The 15,939-nt window shown below is 37.4% G+C and overlaps 1 protein-coding gene across 1 annotated transcript in view; it reads left to right on the top strand.

Moving 5' to 3' along the window:
• Positions 1-15,891, top strand: part of NAA15 (N-alpha-acetyltransferase 15, NatA auxiliary subunit) — a 35,069-nt gene extending 19,178 nt beyond the window's left edge. Inside the window, exons 7-20 of the mRNA XM_064711351.1 lie at positions 733-852; positions 1,516-1,611; positions 1,746-1,852; positions 2,259-2,331; positions 3,035-3,204; positions 3,670-3,822; positions 5,367-5,495; positions 7,941-8,154; positions 8,940-9,133; positions 10,745-10,853; positions 11,217-11,315; positions 12,008-12,151; positions 12,589-12,686; positions 14,433-15,891. Coding sequence (XP_064567421.1) covers positions 733-852; positions 1,516-1,611; positions 1,746-1,852; positions 2,259-2,331; positions 3,035-3,204; positions 3,670-3,822; positions 5,367-5,495; positions 7,941-8,154; positions 8,940-9,133; positions 10,745-10,853; positions 11,217-11,315; positions 12,008-12,151; positions 12,589-12,686; positions 14,433-14,633 — 1,907 coding nt within the window. The 3' untranslated portion in view covers positions 14,634-15,891. The remainder of the gene's footprint in view (positions 1-732; positions 853-1,515; positions 1,612-1,745; positions 1,853-2,258; positions 2,332-3,034; positions 3,205-3,669; positions 3,823-5,366; positions 5,496-7,940; positions 8,155-8,939; positions 9,134-10,744; positions 10,854-11,216; positions 11,316-12,007; positions 12,152-12,588; positions 12,687-14,432) is intronic.
• The last annotated feature ends 48 nt before the right edge of the window (positions 15,892-15,939 follow it).

Here is a 15,939-nt window from a genome sequence, read left to right as displayed (position 1 = left end):
TTTTAAACTGGGTTTAAAAAATCTTGCTTTAGTCTAGACTTGTATTGTTCACCTCTGGTGTGTAATCTGTTCATGCCTAACATTTGCCAATAGCAAAGCTTTGTTAAATAGTTTTCCATTGTGAAACAGGAAATCTACTCCTGTTGCAGTTCCAGCATTAACAAAGATGCTTATACAATTGTTAGAGCTAATCTTTACTTTATCAATTTTAATTTGTATTGAAGTATTGTGAAAAGGAAACTTGTTGGCATAATCTTGAAAATTCATCCATCTAATCAATGGCTTGATTAAAAACACTGAAGTTAGTTTCATGAAATACCAGATTGAAGAACCATTCTCTTACTTGCAGCTCTGCAGTTTGTTTGGTTTTCAAGATGCTGTATACATCAAATACCATGTGCTGCTTTTAATTGGTTACTTTAAGTGCAGTTTTTACTGCAGAAGGCAATCACTTCAGTAAGTGAGGAAAAAAACTTCAGTAAGTGAGGCATTTTGCATTAAATTTTCAAGTACATTTCAGGAATTATGGGCCAAGTTGTAAAATCTTACTTTACCTGCAGCTATTGTCAAAGTAAAATCATATCTGTCAGCTAGTTTGTAATGCTATATGTAGTGCTTATTTTTTCTATGAAATTAGAATCCAGATGGAGCTAAGGATTATCCAGTCTTTTAGTGTAGAGAGATAAATGTTACACTGCTTTTACAATTTAAACCATCTTGTTCTTCACACAGGAGAACTCCTGCTTCAGCTTGGCAGACTTGAAGAAGCAGTTGATGTCTACAAGGGACTGCAAGAAAGAAATCCTGAAAACTGGGCTTATTACAAAGGCTTAGAAAAGGCACTTAAGCCAGGTAATCATTTGATATCTTGTAGTAAATAAGCTTTTTCTATATATTTAAAATTACTATGTGTATGAAAAGCTTGTATTGCTTTAAATACTAAAACTATTATTTTAAAAGTCCCCATTTAAATTTTGCTTTTTAGTCCACGTGTGTACATACAGTCATAATGTTGGGGTTTCTTAAGAAAGACAGGAAATATCTCTTGCATTGTTGTTACCCTGTCTTATCCAAAATCATAGAATCATAAAATTGCAATACTCTTTGTGTGTGGTTGAAAGAATAGAATTATTTCTTAGATGACAGTTTTAATTTTGAATTTTTCCTTTACTGCTTCTGTTATCTTAATGTTATGTTGTAGCTGATAAAACTGAATGACCTTCTTTGAAGGTTTTAGACAGCAATAAAGCAGGGGCTGTTTTTAAGATGAGAGATAAGCAGTTAGTATTCTAGTGGTGGAAGAGGAATTAGCAGATACTGTGTACCTTGGAGTCATTCAATTCATTATTTTTAATAAGAATAAGGAGGAAATTCTGTTCTTTAGGAAGCCATTATATATATTATATTATAGTTGTTATATATTCTGATTCCTTTTTTAGTCAGGTATAAATCACTTTCCCCTTTTCCTTCTTGCCTGAATGGAAGGGGAAAGTAAACTGTAAAATTCTTTTCCAGCTAATATGATGGAGAGACTAAAGATCTATGAGGAGGCCTGGACTAAATACCCAAGGGGACTAGTTCCAAGAAGATTACCATTAAACTTTTTGTCTGGTAAGTGCATATTTTGCTGAGCAGGTAGTGATCAACACTTGTGTTTCTTAGATTCTGATGTAAAGGTATAAACAACCTGCAATTGATGAGTAATGTCTGGTAAAACAAAATCAACAGGTCTTTTTCCTCTCAAGGTGAAAAGTTCAAGGAATGTCTGGACAAGTTCTTAAGGATGAACTTCAGCAAAGGTTGCCCACCAGTCTTCAACACTTTGAGGTCATTATATAAAGACAAAGAGAAGGTAAGTGTTCTAACCAGTTTTTGTGTTCTACCTCATAACTGTAGTGTATTGAAGAGATGAAGGAAACCATTTTTCTTCAGTGTTCTCTCCATGAGCGCTGCTTTACATGACCTGATACAGTGGAGAGAAGAAAGTAGTATGTATGTGGGCATACGTGTGCCAAGTTGGTAAATGTAAAAAACTTAAAATTTAGTAATTTTAAGCTGTGTAAGTGTTCACCAAGGGAGGCCTGGTTAAAAATAAAGTGAGATTGAGTACATTCTCAGAAGTAATGTAATTCAGGATATTGCAGAGTTTTCTTACCAAAATAACTAGTTTGGGTAACACCAAGTAGCTCAAGTTAAAATAAAATACTATGTGGCCTACAGATTATTTTTCCTGTGTCTCGTCTTGTACATACATGTAGGTGGCAATCATAGAAGAGCTCGTGATAGGTTATGAAACCTCTCTAAGAAGCTGCAGGTTATTTAACCCAAATGGTGAGTGCTGAGACTGTTGGGCTTCATGGAAGTAGTGCCTGGTTGTAAGCACTGTGTTTCCATTCAGAGGTGGGGAAATGGGAGTGAAGAAACAAAGGGGATGTGGGGTTTTTGTTTTTCCCCTAATGCAGAACCTTAGCTGTCAAATAGAAAGTCTCTATTCAAAATGTAGTCACTTGCTCTAAACTTTTTTCCTGGATCCGTGAATTTAGTCGTGTCTTTGCAGACTTGAGTTCAAGTATGCTATTTTCAAGATTTGAGTTTATCACTGTGCAGAAAACTGAGGTTTGGCAGCTGTGTCAAATCTGTTACTACAGAAATGCCAAACAAAAGGCAATATACTGATAGTACAATCTTCAAGGAAAAGTGTAGTTTTGGAGCTTTTGTTGTGGACTGTGTTTTGTGTTCCTGGAGGTTTTGCATATCTGACTGCCCTAAGCAAATAGTTGGAACAGAGTGCACCTGCTTTTGACCCCCAACTGCCTTTTCCTTAAAACCACAGAAGGAGAAGGATATACCTAGGTCTTGGATGGACTTAAAAGCTCATGTACGTACCGTACCTAAAGCCAGTAGTTTGAAAGCTCTCCTAGGTCTGATAGAGACAGAATTAATTTCAGTGGCTGTGCTTAGAGCATTTTACTTCTGGTATGTTGTTTTAGTAATAAACTCAACAAACAACCCCTCTCCATTTTGCTCCTGCCAGATGATGGTAAAGAAGAACCTCCAACCACTTTACTCTGGGTCCAGTATTACTTGGCTCAGCATTATGATAAAATTGGACTGCCATCCCTGGCTCTAGAATATATAAATGCTGCTATAGAAAGTACTCCCACTTTGATAGAACTCTTCCTTGTGAAGGCAAAAATTTATAAGGTAAGTTTGGCTTTATTCTTAGTGACCAAAGGTGATTTGTTTGTTAGGAATTGTAGTGAGTTTCTAGGTAAGGGTATTGTTAAGCTGTTTGAGATGGGGTTTTCTGCTGCATATGAAAAAGCCACTATGTAGGTTTCTAACTCAGTAAAGGAGAAATGTGAATTCTTAGTTTAAAAATCACACTGATAAATTAAATTGAGTCTTTCATTTGTTCCTACCCCCTGTTTTTGTAGCTGCTTAAAACAGTTTCTCAGGGTGCACTATGATACTGTGTCAGAATGGGATTATCCAAACTGATTCTTTAAGCATTTTCAGGAAAAACATTCAGTGCTAAAAGACCAGTAATTCCATAATGAGGAAAGATATTTAAAAGTCTAAAGAAAAACCTATTTATATCAAGCAGTGAGTAGATAAAACATGCGTGTTTTACAATTACTCAATCAACTCAAATTTCTGTCTTTATAGCATGCTGGAAATATTAAAGAAGCTGCAAGGTGGATGGATGAAGCTCAGGCTTTGGACACAGCAGACAGATTTATCAACTCCAAATGTGCAAAATATATGTTGAAAGCAAACTCCATTAAAGAAGCTGAAGAAATGTGTTCTAAGTTTACACGGGTTTGTTGCACTTTTCTAGAAGTCTTTGGAATAGTGTGGGCCTAATCCCTTGTGGAATAACTTTTTTGAACTTTGCAGTCAGCCTCACTGTCAGAATATTTAAATTCTGTTTCAGAGCACCTATGGTTGCTTGCTTCAGTTATGGTAGACCATAGGAGGGTTTGAATTAATCTTGGATAAGCATGATGCCATAGGAATAAGTGAAAACTCTATAAAGCTTCGGTTTGGTTATTTTTGCTAGGTAGGAAAAATACAGCATGAATGTTGGGTTATGGAAATGGCACGATTTCATGCGTCACTTTATGTCCCTGCTGTAGCCCCATTCGGATAGGTTTGATGGTCACACATAGTTACTTTTTAAAATGTACTACTTTGGTATTATTCTTTCATAACTGCAAGTCAAAACAGCTCAGTGAAGTCTCTCCAGACTATTTGTCAAATTCCAGTTTTGGAATACTGGCAGTGTCATTTGTGTGTTGTCTGTGGGAGACAGGCAGCAAGCTGTTGGGATCTACCTGCAAAAGTAAAGCCTTTTCTGTTTGTTTGTCTCATTTTCTCCTCTCTTAAAGAGCAGGAGAAACCTGGAATGCAAGGTAGGTTGAATGGAGAGAAGGGGGAATGGTATTTATGAAGGAAACCTGAAGGATCTTGTGAAATGAAGGCCATGCGGAGGCAGACGTGAGGGGAGAGAAAGTTCTGTTTTATGTATGCTCAGTAGCTCCATGTGGGAGTTTTGATGCAAACCCATTATGAATTTAGGTTAATTTGACCTCCCTCAATGCCTTAAGCAGCTCTAAGATGATGTTAAAAGGAAGCATGCCAGTTACCCAAAACTGAACTTGAAAAATACTGAAAGAAATTGCTGAAGTTACTCTTTACATTCTTATTTATTTCTATTTGATCTTATGTCTAGTGCTCAAATACAGGCTTCTTAATTAAAAAAAACCCAAAAATAATTAGAGGAGTCCTAGAGTAAGCATACTGAAAATAGAACTGATACTTTTCCTCATTTTCAGTTGCCTAAATCAGGCTGTTTTGAACACTGCCTTTCTCTTTCATTGCTAAGTTCTATGGATCTGTGCAAGTAAATATAAATACCAGATTTGAAAGACAACTGTAATCCCATTTTTTGAACCAGAAGGTGTCAAACTAAAGTGTTCCTTTTGCCATGCCTTACTCTCTAGTACTGATTGCATTAGAAATAATCATCTACTACTACTACTGTGAGGATGCTTAGCTCAATCAGCAGTTCTCTGAAAGATGCACATGGCAATTTTAGTTGAGCGGGGAAAAAGTCCTGCAGGTGTTAGTGTCTTGTTGTGGGCTGGAACTTCTCTGTCATTTTTTCCATGCTGTTTGTATTTTTATGTTAATCAACAAAGCTAGTCAATTTTAACTGTGGTATTTCCAACTTTCAAGACTCCAGTTCTGAGATTTAACATTCATTTCCTTAACTGTGCTTTTAATGAGGGCAAGATAAAAGAAATAGCAGCTGATGACTCCTATGGGATTTATTTTCTGTATAATGCTGTTTTTGTTTTTAGGAAGGAACCTCGGCAGTAGAGAACCTTAATGAAATGCAGTGCATGTGGTTTCAGACAGAATGTGCGCAGGCCTACAAGGCAATGAACAAATTTGGAGAAGCACTTAAGAAATGCCATGAAATTGAGAGAGTACGTATTCAGCTCAATGGCTTAGATTGGAAAACACTGGTTTAAGTTTACTGTGCTGCTATGTCACTTTTCTGAGCAGTAAGGGTGCATTTCATGTAGCTTCAGGAGGGATTTCATGTTGGTTACTGGCAAGATTATATAGTTGCATTTCCTCCTAAAAGTGTAAACTGTGTTTTATGAATTCCTCCATTGTAAACTGTGTTTTATGAAAAGATTTTATAAAGTTACTTAAAGATCCAGACAAGAGGAGAAAACTGTCAAGAATAATCTTAGTTCTGGCAGTGTACATAAGAAATGGGTATTTAGATACAAACGAAGAGTATGTGCACTCTAAGTCCAAAAATAAGTGGTGAGCTGACAAGCCCATCCTTAAGTGAAGGACAGATCTCAGTTACTATTAAGTCACTGTTTTAGAGTTACACAATAAATGTTTAAAATATTACCAAAAATATTAACTGTCTTCTCTTTTTAAAAAAGCTACAGTTTAAAATAAGCCATTGCAAAAATAAAGACATCTTAAAGTAGGAATTTTATTTAAAAGGGGGAACACTTGCACATTAAATGTTGATACCCATAGTGAGGCAAACAACAAAATTTGGATGCACAACTTTAAAAAGAAGCAGGTATGAATTTGGGGTTTTTTAAAGCACTCTAAAGTCTAGAGAAAAGACCAGACAGCAGAGGGTGTAAAAGAAGTGCTGAAAGAGCAGAACTTAGTAGGAAGCTGTGCCTCTTTGCAAATAGAGAGGCATTAGGGGATTTCAGCACTGCTGGTCTTCTGCAGGGAGGACTCAGCTCTGGAACATTCTGATTTGAAAAAAGTGATGTAAAATTTCCAAAGTAACCTGGTCTCGTGAAAGGTGTCCCTGCCTATGGCAGAGGGTTGGAAACAGATGACCTTCAAGGTCCCTTCCAATCCACACCAGTTTGTGATTTGCCAGGATTGTGTTTTATTTGCACAAATCCTTTAAATAAATTAGTGTAAGATTTTTTTTGTATAAGAAACTATTAGTCTTATAAATTGTCTAAGGTACCAGAAGAGGTCAGCAAATGAAGTGATAACTTAAGCCACCAAAAAGAATATTTCTAAGCATTTAAGTCACTGTGTTTAATTTATTTATTGGATTAATTGAAGGTGTAGCAAAGTTCAACCACAAGATAAGCAATTATGTTGAATTCAGAAACCATGAACAAAGCTTCTGTAAGAAAAAGCAGTGCCTTCTAAATCTTTTAGAGGGGCCAGTTATGCAAAGGGGCCAGTCTAGTTGATGAAATGTGTTCTGGTTTTCAGAAGCATTTTTATCTCATTCTTTGCACCTAAAGGATCTAAACTGTCTTAGAAAAAGTGGGGAAGCTGATCTCATGGATTTAATAGCTGATTCATGGCTGGGGAAACAGAGTAGGAGCAAATAATCAGCTCTTGCAAGAAAAGGAGTTTATAATGGAGATTACTAGGGCGTCTCTATAGAGTTTTCATTATTCCATCAATACATGATCACAGAAACAGACTGACAACTGCAAGGACAACACCTGCTCTGTCTCAGTACTAAATGATTAAGCAGCCCATGAAATAAAATGTTCAGCATTGTAGTCAGTGACAAATTCTCTGCCTATGCGTAAGTAGTAAAAGGTCCTACAATATTGCTACTCAGGAATCCTAAAAACTATTAAAGATAATGCTGCAAAAACTTACATGCAGGTGTGGAGCAGCAGTGGAAAGGACACGTGAGGAATTAAAACTCGAGAAGAAGTGCTTTTCTTCCATTATATAAATCTGTCACAGTGTTCACATCTGAGTGTCACATCTTAAAAATGTGTTAGTAAGTCACCAGCTGGGGTAGCTTTCAAAGGAAGAGACCTCAATTAGCTTGTTGTGCTTACTCTTCTATCCTGAGCTTTGACAAACTAAGCTGAGTTTAGGGTAAATTTATATGAGATGTTAAGTACTTGGAGAAGCTCAAGAGGGGAATGACTTTTTTACTGCTTCTTAAACAAAGACAAAGGGACATTAGATGGTTTGGAAAGCAGATCTTGAACAAAAGAAAGCACTTTCTCATGTCTGATTTAAGAGTGAGATTCATTGCCATAGTATTTAGTAGAAATCAGAATTAATTTTTTTGAATTAAAAAAACCAGAGCAGTTCAAGGAAGAAAAACTTCTCAAATGATGTTTAAGTGCAACAACTTTAAAACATTTGTCTGTTAAACTGGAAATTCTCAGAGGTAGTTACTTGTAAGACACTGAAATTGATGTATTTTTGTTCTGGGCTAAGATGCCTTCTGTTGTTCTCATCATGACTTCATTTTTGGAGGGTTTTGTTAACGTTTGTAATAGTTAGGTTGTATTTGTCAAACAGTAGGCTTTTATTAAATTATTATTTTGAAAGTGCAGGTTAGTATCTCGTTGTTAATATTTGCTAACAAATGTTATGTTACATTGTGACAGCACTTTGTAGAAATCACAGATGACCAGTTCGACTTCCACACCTACTGCATGAGGAAGATCACCCTCAGGTCTTATGTGGATTTGTTAAAACTAGAAGATGTGCTTCGACAACACCCCTTCTACTTCAAAGCAGCACGCATTGCCATAGAGATCTACTTGAAACTTCATGATAATCCCCTAACAGATGAGAATAAAGAGCATGAGACTGACACAGGTATTCAACCCTCAGGGTTTATTCATCGTGCAGTTTCACTAATTAGTGGGTCTTTTAGGGAAGTCTGTGATAGCAAAAAACAAAGTAGGCAAATTGCAGCTTGGACTGCATGGTAAAGTAGATGTTCTGCTGGAAATTAAACTGATGTCTGCTTTATTGTGGTTATTGCAAAGCAATGATGGGTTTGTAGTGAGAGTTGTAGTTCTTAAGTAAAAATATTTGTGTTACAGAATGACTGCAAAAACATGAATTCTTATGTTGGTTGGTCCATGGAACAGGAGATTGAAGCAGATGTGCTTGGTAGTAACTTTTCTAAGCGTTTTATCAGTGTGCAGAAATTTCTCTTGGTAGCAACCTAAATTTTATCATCTCTTTCTTCTGATGTAAAAATAATGTTTAAATAATCTATTTTTTTTCTCACATTTCTGATTTGAGAGCAGCTTAAGCAGTTATGGCTTGGGGCATCTCAAATGGTACTAATAGAGGATCCTTCATGAGAGAATCCTTTAAGAGGAATTTGTAAAGTTTTAGTACTTTTCATGTCATTATACTGTTATTTTAATTTCTGTCCCTTGATTCCACTAAGGAATTTGTGGATTATGAAGCATCAGCATAGACTATAAAACAACCTATCCATAGTAAATAAGCTTTTACAAAGGTGATGAGAGCACTGCTTGTTAGTAGATATAGTTTAAAACATGTTGGTGATGCTGTCTGACATCTGCTTGATGCTGTTAATTATGAGACATCAGTGTTGTGTGGTTTTGTCCTTTGTGTGTGTGCAGCAAACATGTCTGACAAGGAGCTAAAGAAGCTACGAAATAAGCAGAGAAGAGCCCAGAAGAAAGCACAACTGGAGGAGGAGAAGAAAAATGCTGAGAAGGAGAAGCAACAGAGGAATCAGAAAAAGAAGAAGGATGATGATGATGAAGAAATTGGAGGACCGAAAGAGGAACTGATCCCTGAGAAACTGGCAAAGGTGCTTACCAATGTAATAATAAAGTCTTAGGAATTTCTAGAAAAATTGCAGTAAGCACACATAAAACTTAAAAGCCATTCAAATCACTTGTAAATTTTTTTTGATGGCATCTCTTGACAGGCAGTGTTTTAAAAATAATTCCTTTCAAGGGCTAGTTGGTTAGATACAGTGTCAGTAGTGTGGAAATCGCAGTTTTTGTGCCTAGTTCTCAAAGGCCATCATTGAAGTCATAAACATTTGCTACATGTGGAATTATCTCCATATGTCTGCTGCACTACCTTGTTGATTGTGCCCTATTTCTAGCTGGTTTTGTGGAAGTCTTTCTATCCTGTCTGTAAGGTGATTATTGTTCATTCTTTTATGCCCCCTGATACGCTTTTCTGTTTCATTTCTTTATTCTGTTCACATAGTCTGTCCAAGAGGAGACCCTGAAGCACTGAATGCTTTAACGAGATTTGTTTGCACAAACAAACGTTTTGAATAAAACACGTTTTGAAACAAACATGTTTTGAATGGGGGGAAAAAGGAATAAAGAAGCTGTAGTAGTAAATAGTAGACTAGACTGAGATGTATTTAGAGATCTGGATTAAGAACTATAGAGAGCTATAAAAGGGAGGTGACTCAGAAGACTCTTCCTTTAGCAGAAATTATGTCTGTAAGGAGCAGGAAAACACTCAAAAAAATGTAAGGGAAAGATAAGAAAATTATAGAGACTGGAAAAATTACTTACAGCAATAGTAGTATAGATTGCAAGTCTTAATAGATCCAGTATTCTGGATCTATATTCATACTAATCACACTGAAGTGAGTTGTATTTGCTCTTGAAGGGATATTTGAAAGTTGAGTCAGTGAACTTCACTCTGTAGCCAAGAAACAAGTGACTTAATCTTGACTAGTTATTAAGAATATGGCTGGAATTTCCATTGTGTAGTTCACTGGTTACAAGAAGCAGAACTAACTGCAATGCTAGTCAAGATGGAAATGCAGCTGCATTTATTGAAATTGAGTTCTGTAGTACAGAGATGTCATGAAAAATGTAGCCAGTCCCCAAGATTATAAGGAACAGGTGCAGCTGTGTAATGCATTTCTTTGGCAAATCTAGTTATGTCTGTAATATACAGATGTGAATCTAATATGATTCCAAATTCTATATCACAGTATTGTATTGTGATATTGGCCAGGACTGTCACTGTGACCTGGCAGCTTTTAGGACCCTGTCTGAAGCTCACATGAGCAGGATGTCATGGGTGTTTATCAGTCATTTACCTCAGGCCCATGTATGTAGTTTGGTGTGGGCAGCCACACTGCCCTTTCCAGTGCAGGTTCAGCTCCAGGGGTGTTCACTACTGATGTGTGATAGAAGGAAAATAATTGTATCTCTATAGCAGAACGTGCTTTGTAGCCATCAGAAAGCAAATATTTTGGACTTTTTAGTCTGTGTTTAGACATTGAGTAGAAGCTGCAGAATTTGTAACAGAAGAGATTCTAAGCATCTTCTGCACTGCCTTAGGAGAGTAACTCTCTGATGTGACTCAGCAATAGCTGGGTTTTGTTGTTGTATTTACTAGGTTTCAACTTTGACTTAGGTGTGTCACTTCCTTGAATCTGTAGGTTGAAGCACCTTTGGAAGAAGCCATTAAATTTTTAACACCCTTGAAGAATTTAGTGAAGAACAAAATAGAGACTCATCTTTTTGCCTTTGAGATTTATTTTCGAAAAGGTAAGTGAGAGCACTTAATGAAGGCAAGCAATTTGTGAATGGTAAAGGTGTGTATTGGAACTTAAGCAGCAATTACTGATGAGGTGTGAGGAGCCCATCCCTGTCACGGCACAGAACTTTTCACTGGACCAGCACTCCAGCAGTGAGCAGTATGTGCAAACCAGAGTTTGAACATTTGGTGATTATCCACTTAATTCACTGGTTAAATAGATGCATGTTATTAAAAATGGCTTTTGCAGCACACTCAGCTGTAAATTCTTCTGATCATTCTAATTTCAAACACTAAATACTCTTGTAACACAGTGCAGTGGTTTCCTGCCACAGGTTTTTGAACACTTGTCAACACTTGGTTTTTCTTTCCAGAGAAGTTCCTTCTGATGCTTCAGTCTGTGAAGAGAGCCTTTGCCATTGATTCCAGTCATCCTTGGCTCCACGAGTGCATGATTCATCTCTTCAGCAGTGGTATGTGTCTGTTTGGTAGGACTCCACCTGTGCACACTGCCAGGTGATGCCAAACCTGCAGTCATTGGTTTTTAGCACAATTAATTCAAAATATTTAAAGCATGTATTAGAAAACTGATTCATGCTAAAATTTAAGTATGGTTATTATGATTGCATCTGTATTTAGGAGTCATTCCAGTATTGTTAAGAGTTTTTGAGACTCTGAGCAGTATGTGAAGCCTGAGAGAGAGTGACAGTGAAGAAATGGAAATTGCAGAGTTAGGAATGGGACTTTTCTCTTGACAGCCTGTGTCAGCATGCAAGGAGAGGGCTTAGAATTCTGTCCTTACTGGTGAAAGTTGGAAGAATTCTCTCCCTGCCCCAAAGGTCACCCTTTCTGATGGAGGCTGCAGAGTAGACTCATTTAGGAACAGACCTGTATGACCTCAACCTCTGAGCCTAATAGGTTTTAATTAGTAAGCGGGGGAGAGTATATTAATGTAAAAAAGCTCTGACTTGTTCTAGGCATCAGGTGAGTGCCACAGTTAAGCTTCTTCTAACACATCCAGTATTTACCTGATCTAATTTCATGCATCTTCGAGATACTTTCCAATTATATTAATAATGTAAACATGAAAAATGCCAAAATAAATACATAAATTGTATTTTGTTGTGATTACCTGTGCTCACCTCAACTTCTTTTTTTCCAACAGTATCTGAAAGTAAGGATCTGCCTGATGCTGTTAGAACAGTGTTAAGCCAAGAAATGAATCGGCTTTTTGGAGCAACTAATCCAAAGAACTTCAATGAAGCTTTCCTTAAAAGGAACTATGACTCACTGCCACATAGGTTATCAGGTACTTTGCCCTTTTCCTTGTTCTGCCTGGTACATTTCCTGTGCTTCTCTGGCAGTGGTATCTCAGTATCAGCCCCAGTGATGTAACAATCACTCCTTTCCTCTGGAGTGCTTTCTTCTCTGTTTGTGTTTTTCTGACAACATGATTGCCAGGTTGTCTGTGGTTTTCCTTAATTTTCTCTTTGTGCTGCTGAAGTGGGAATGTGGGGACCTCTGCCCTGTTGTTTCTAATGTGTGCAGAATGTTTGTTTTAATGCTTTGTTTGGAGCTTCCCTTCTACCTGTGTAGGTATCATGCTTTATGCTCCAAGCTGGTTCCATTTGGAACTACTGCTGGAGAGTTCAGTCCCCCCTCTTCCTCATGTTATCCCTATTTTGTTTGTGTATAAGATGATTTTGGTCATCCACTGGGTGATGAATCTTTCTTTTCCTCCTGTAGCTGCCAAAATGATGTACTACTTAGATCCTTCCAGTCAGAAAAGGGCAGTGGAACTGGCAATGACCCTGGATGAATCCCTTATTAACAGAAATCTTCAGGTAACGTATTTACAAATTGTAGACAACTTCTGTTGTATCTGTGGAAGCTTTAAGCAAAATTTGGAGGTAAGAGGAAGCTGAAGTCATTGCTGTGCCTTGTCATAACACACAAGAAGGTTGAGTTGTGAAAGAAAGGTATGTCAGGTTCACCTGAACTGAAATATTTAATATCCTTTTTGCGCATTTAAATTAATTTAGTTTTGTGATAATAGGAAAATAGCAGCAGTGGAAGCCATATGATTGCTACAGGTAATGGGAAAACGTATTAAACTTGAGAGAATTCACAGGGCAAAAGAAAAGGTAGTAGTTTGTCTGAGCTTTGACTGCCACACAGGCAACTGCTCACAAGAGAAGGAGTGGCACAGACTCTGGGAAGGCTTTCCATGGCCAGCTTCCTGCAAGCTGTGGGAATTACCATAAGCTTAATAAAAGCTGCATGTGCCCAGTTATGCCTTAGCTGTAGTTAAGTGAAAAGCTCACCAGTGAGTCTTTGCTTCATTCTGGTGGTCATGGAATAATCTCCCTTTGACACTGCCTTTAGCATTTTTCATAAACTTGTCTTGTTTGGGTATTGGTTTTTGGATGATTCGAGTTTTCTTTCTGTTTGAGTGGTCTCAAAGAGTTTATCTAGATTATAAGTAGATTTAGCAAACAAAAATTAATTTGCCTTCTATTGGCTGGGCTTTGCCTGTGAGTGGAATTCTGGGAATTGGACTGGGGAAAGATGAAGTGGGACCAAAACTGCTTGGTTGTGCATTGTGATACAACTGAAAATGTTGACTTTAAGCATGTTTGGTGCCAACATGAAGGAAGGGTTGGACTTCTTCTGAACTTGTAGATGAGAAATTCAAAGTGCCCTAAAAGTGGAGGAGGATCTAAAGGAGTCTAGGTGTTTGTTGAAAGGCATTTTTGTGTGCAAAGAGATCAAATTTATTACATTTCATTGTATAAAGACCAGGTGTCTCAGGGCACGCTGCAGCTGTAAAACCAGATATATTTCACCTTTGGTGGATGCCAATGCTACAGAAAGCAAAACAGGTCCTTGAGGAGAGCTCCACGACCCTTCAGCAGGAGGACAGAGCAGTTAATCCCAGTCCACAGAAGAAACAAAAATTGTACTAAATGTCAGAGGAGCAGGAGAAGGCTGCCTGGCTGTGCTAATGCCTGCACACAGCCATGGGCAGGTGTTAAATGCTGCCAGGCTTTAGTGGAGCTCACTAGGTTGGTTTCTCATGGTTGGAATGCAGGCTGCAAAAAGTTACGCAGGAAATCTCCATTTTCTCTTCTAAATCATTAACTAAAATCTGAAAAACGTGGTAATACCAGAGTAATTTGATGTGTTTGAAAGGTATGTTATGTGTTGCTGCAGTGGTCAGTGTGTCCCAGGAATGGTGGGGTTCTTGGTTGTCAGTTAGCAAGAATGGGTTTTTCTTAGGAAAATAAGAAACAGGTGACAAATTAGTATTTCATTTTACAGTCAATATTTCTAGCTCTATTTTAGATCCCTTTTTAAAGTGCATTCTTTCAAATCAGACTACACTGGTATTTCATGCTGTGTTTAGTTAGAATGTCATTTGATGAAAGGTGGCCTTTTGAGCAGGTCTGTGTCAGAAATACTGTTTTAAATGTGTCTTGGGAAATTATTCTTATCTGAGAGAGCAGAACTGCTCTTTGAAACCTGTGTTGTGAGTGTTCAGCTGAATGTTTAAGAAGCCATAACACTTGTTTATTTTTCTCTTTAATTAGACTTGTATGGAGGTATTAGAAGCTTTATGTGACGGTAGCCTTGGAGACTGTAAAGAAGCATCTGAAACTTACAGAGCAAATTGTCATAAGCTTTTCCCTTATGCTTTGGCTTTCATGCCCCCTGGATATGAAGAGGATATGAAGATCACAGTTAATGGAGATAGTTCTGCAGAACCTGAAGAACTGGCCAATGAAATATGAACAACTTTATTGCAAAAAAATGACGTTGGACCATATCTGGTGTATAATATTTTTGTCACGCACCTGCTGAATTGTTCTAACTTACACAAAGAACAGAAGGAAAAAAAACCCCGTTGCCTTCAAATAGTTTTACTTTTTTTTTATCCTGCTGACAAAGTATATATATAAAATATCTAACATATTACTGGTTATAGATTGTTTGGTTTCTTAAAAATTAAAAGCTGCTAAAATTGAAAAAAAGGAAAAAATAAACAACCCTTTTCCTCACCTACCCACCCATGTTTTTAAACTAATTTATATGAGACCTGGAGGTGTATAGCCCTCAGAGCAGGTGTGTGGCAGAAATATTAAATTTAAATTTGTATTGTGAGATTACTGTTATCTCAGACAGCAAAACTGCTGTTTTAGCACTGGATTCTTTCACTGAGCACAAAGAGTTGATGGGGCTTTAGCATCTGACTGATTTTGATACGGGGGATGATTGTGTCCATAGGAAGTATGCAATGTGAATCAGAATATAGAGAAACCCACAACGTACTTGTTACGTTGGGGTGCTTGGACATACGGATATCAACCAGAATTAAGAAACATAGTGTGTTCAATAAGCTTGTTGTGTCTCTGAAATTCACTGTACACGATCAGTTCGGTGTTCTTGCACCACAGTTTTTACCTGAAGGAAGGAACCAGTTACAATGGTCTCTCTTGGAATTAAACTTGGGGTGGGGAGGGGAGAATCAGCATTGCTGTTCTTGAGATGAACCTATCGGCATAGGTTGGCCAAACTTTTTAAAACTGTAATGCAAGAACCAAATAAAATTATGCACTGTGATGTGGCACCAATTAGAAAGATCGCATGCATTTTTCACGTAGAGTGAAAACAAAATGAGAACATACTATGGCTTGAAGTTGCAAAGAGGAAAACTCCCGACTACCATTTTGACTGATCAAGAGACTAATAGATTAAAACCTCAGCAGGCCTTGTTCACGTTATGCAGAAAAAAAAAAAAAGTGCTGCAGTTTAGATACCTCTGGAACTTTTCCACAGTGTCACAGGTTTGTAATACTTGAAGCCCTACATTTCTAAGAATATATTTCTTGCTCAGTTGTTTCAGGCAAGCCCGAGACTTTGTAACTTTTAAGGGGCCCAAGATTTTTTTTTCAATAACAGACCAGCTTCTTATTCCTGCAGTTACAGATGTAATTTCCTTTGTCAAACATAAGGTACCAAATATAATGCAATAAAACCTTTTGAAAAACACCTGTGTGAATATTCCAACCGATCTGTGTTGTACTTGGACAGTGAATG

Source organism: Zonotrichia leucophrys, chromosome 4, assembly GCF_028769735.1.
Source record: "Zonotrichia leucophrys gambelii isolate GWCS_2022_RI chromosome 4, RI_Zleu_2.0, whole genome shotgun sequence".
Classification (NCBI taxonomy): domain Eukaryota; kingdom Metazoa; phylum Chordata; class Aves; order Passeriformes; family Passerellidae; genus Zonotrichia; species Zonotrichia leucophrys.
This window is presented reverse-complemented; position numbering and strand designations above follow the sequence as displayed.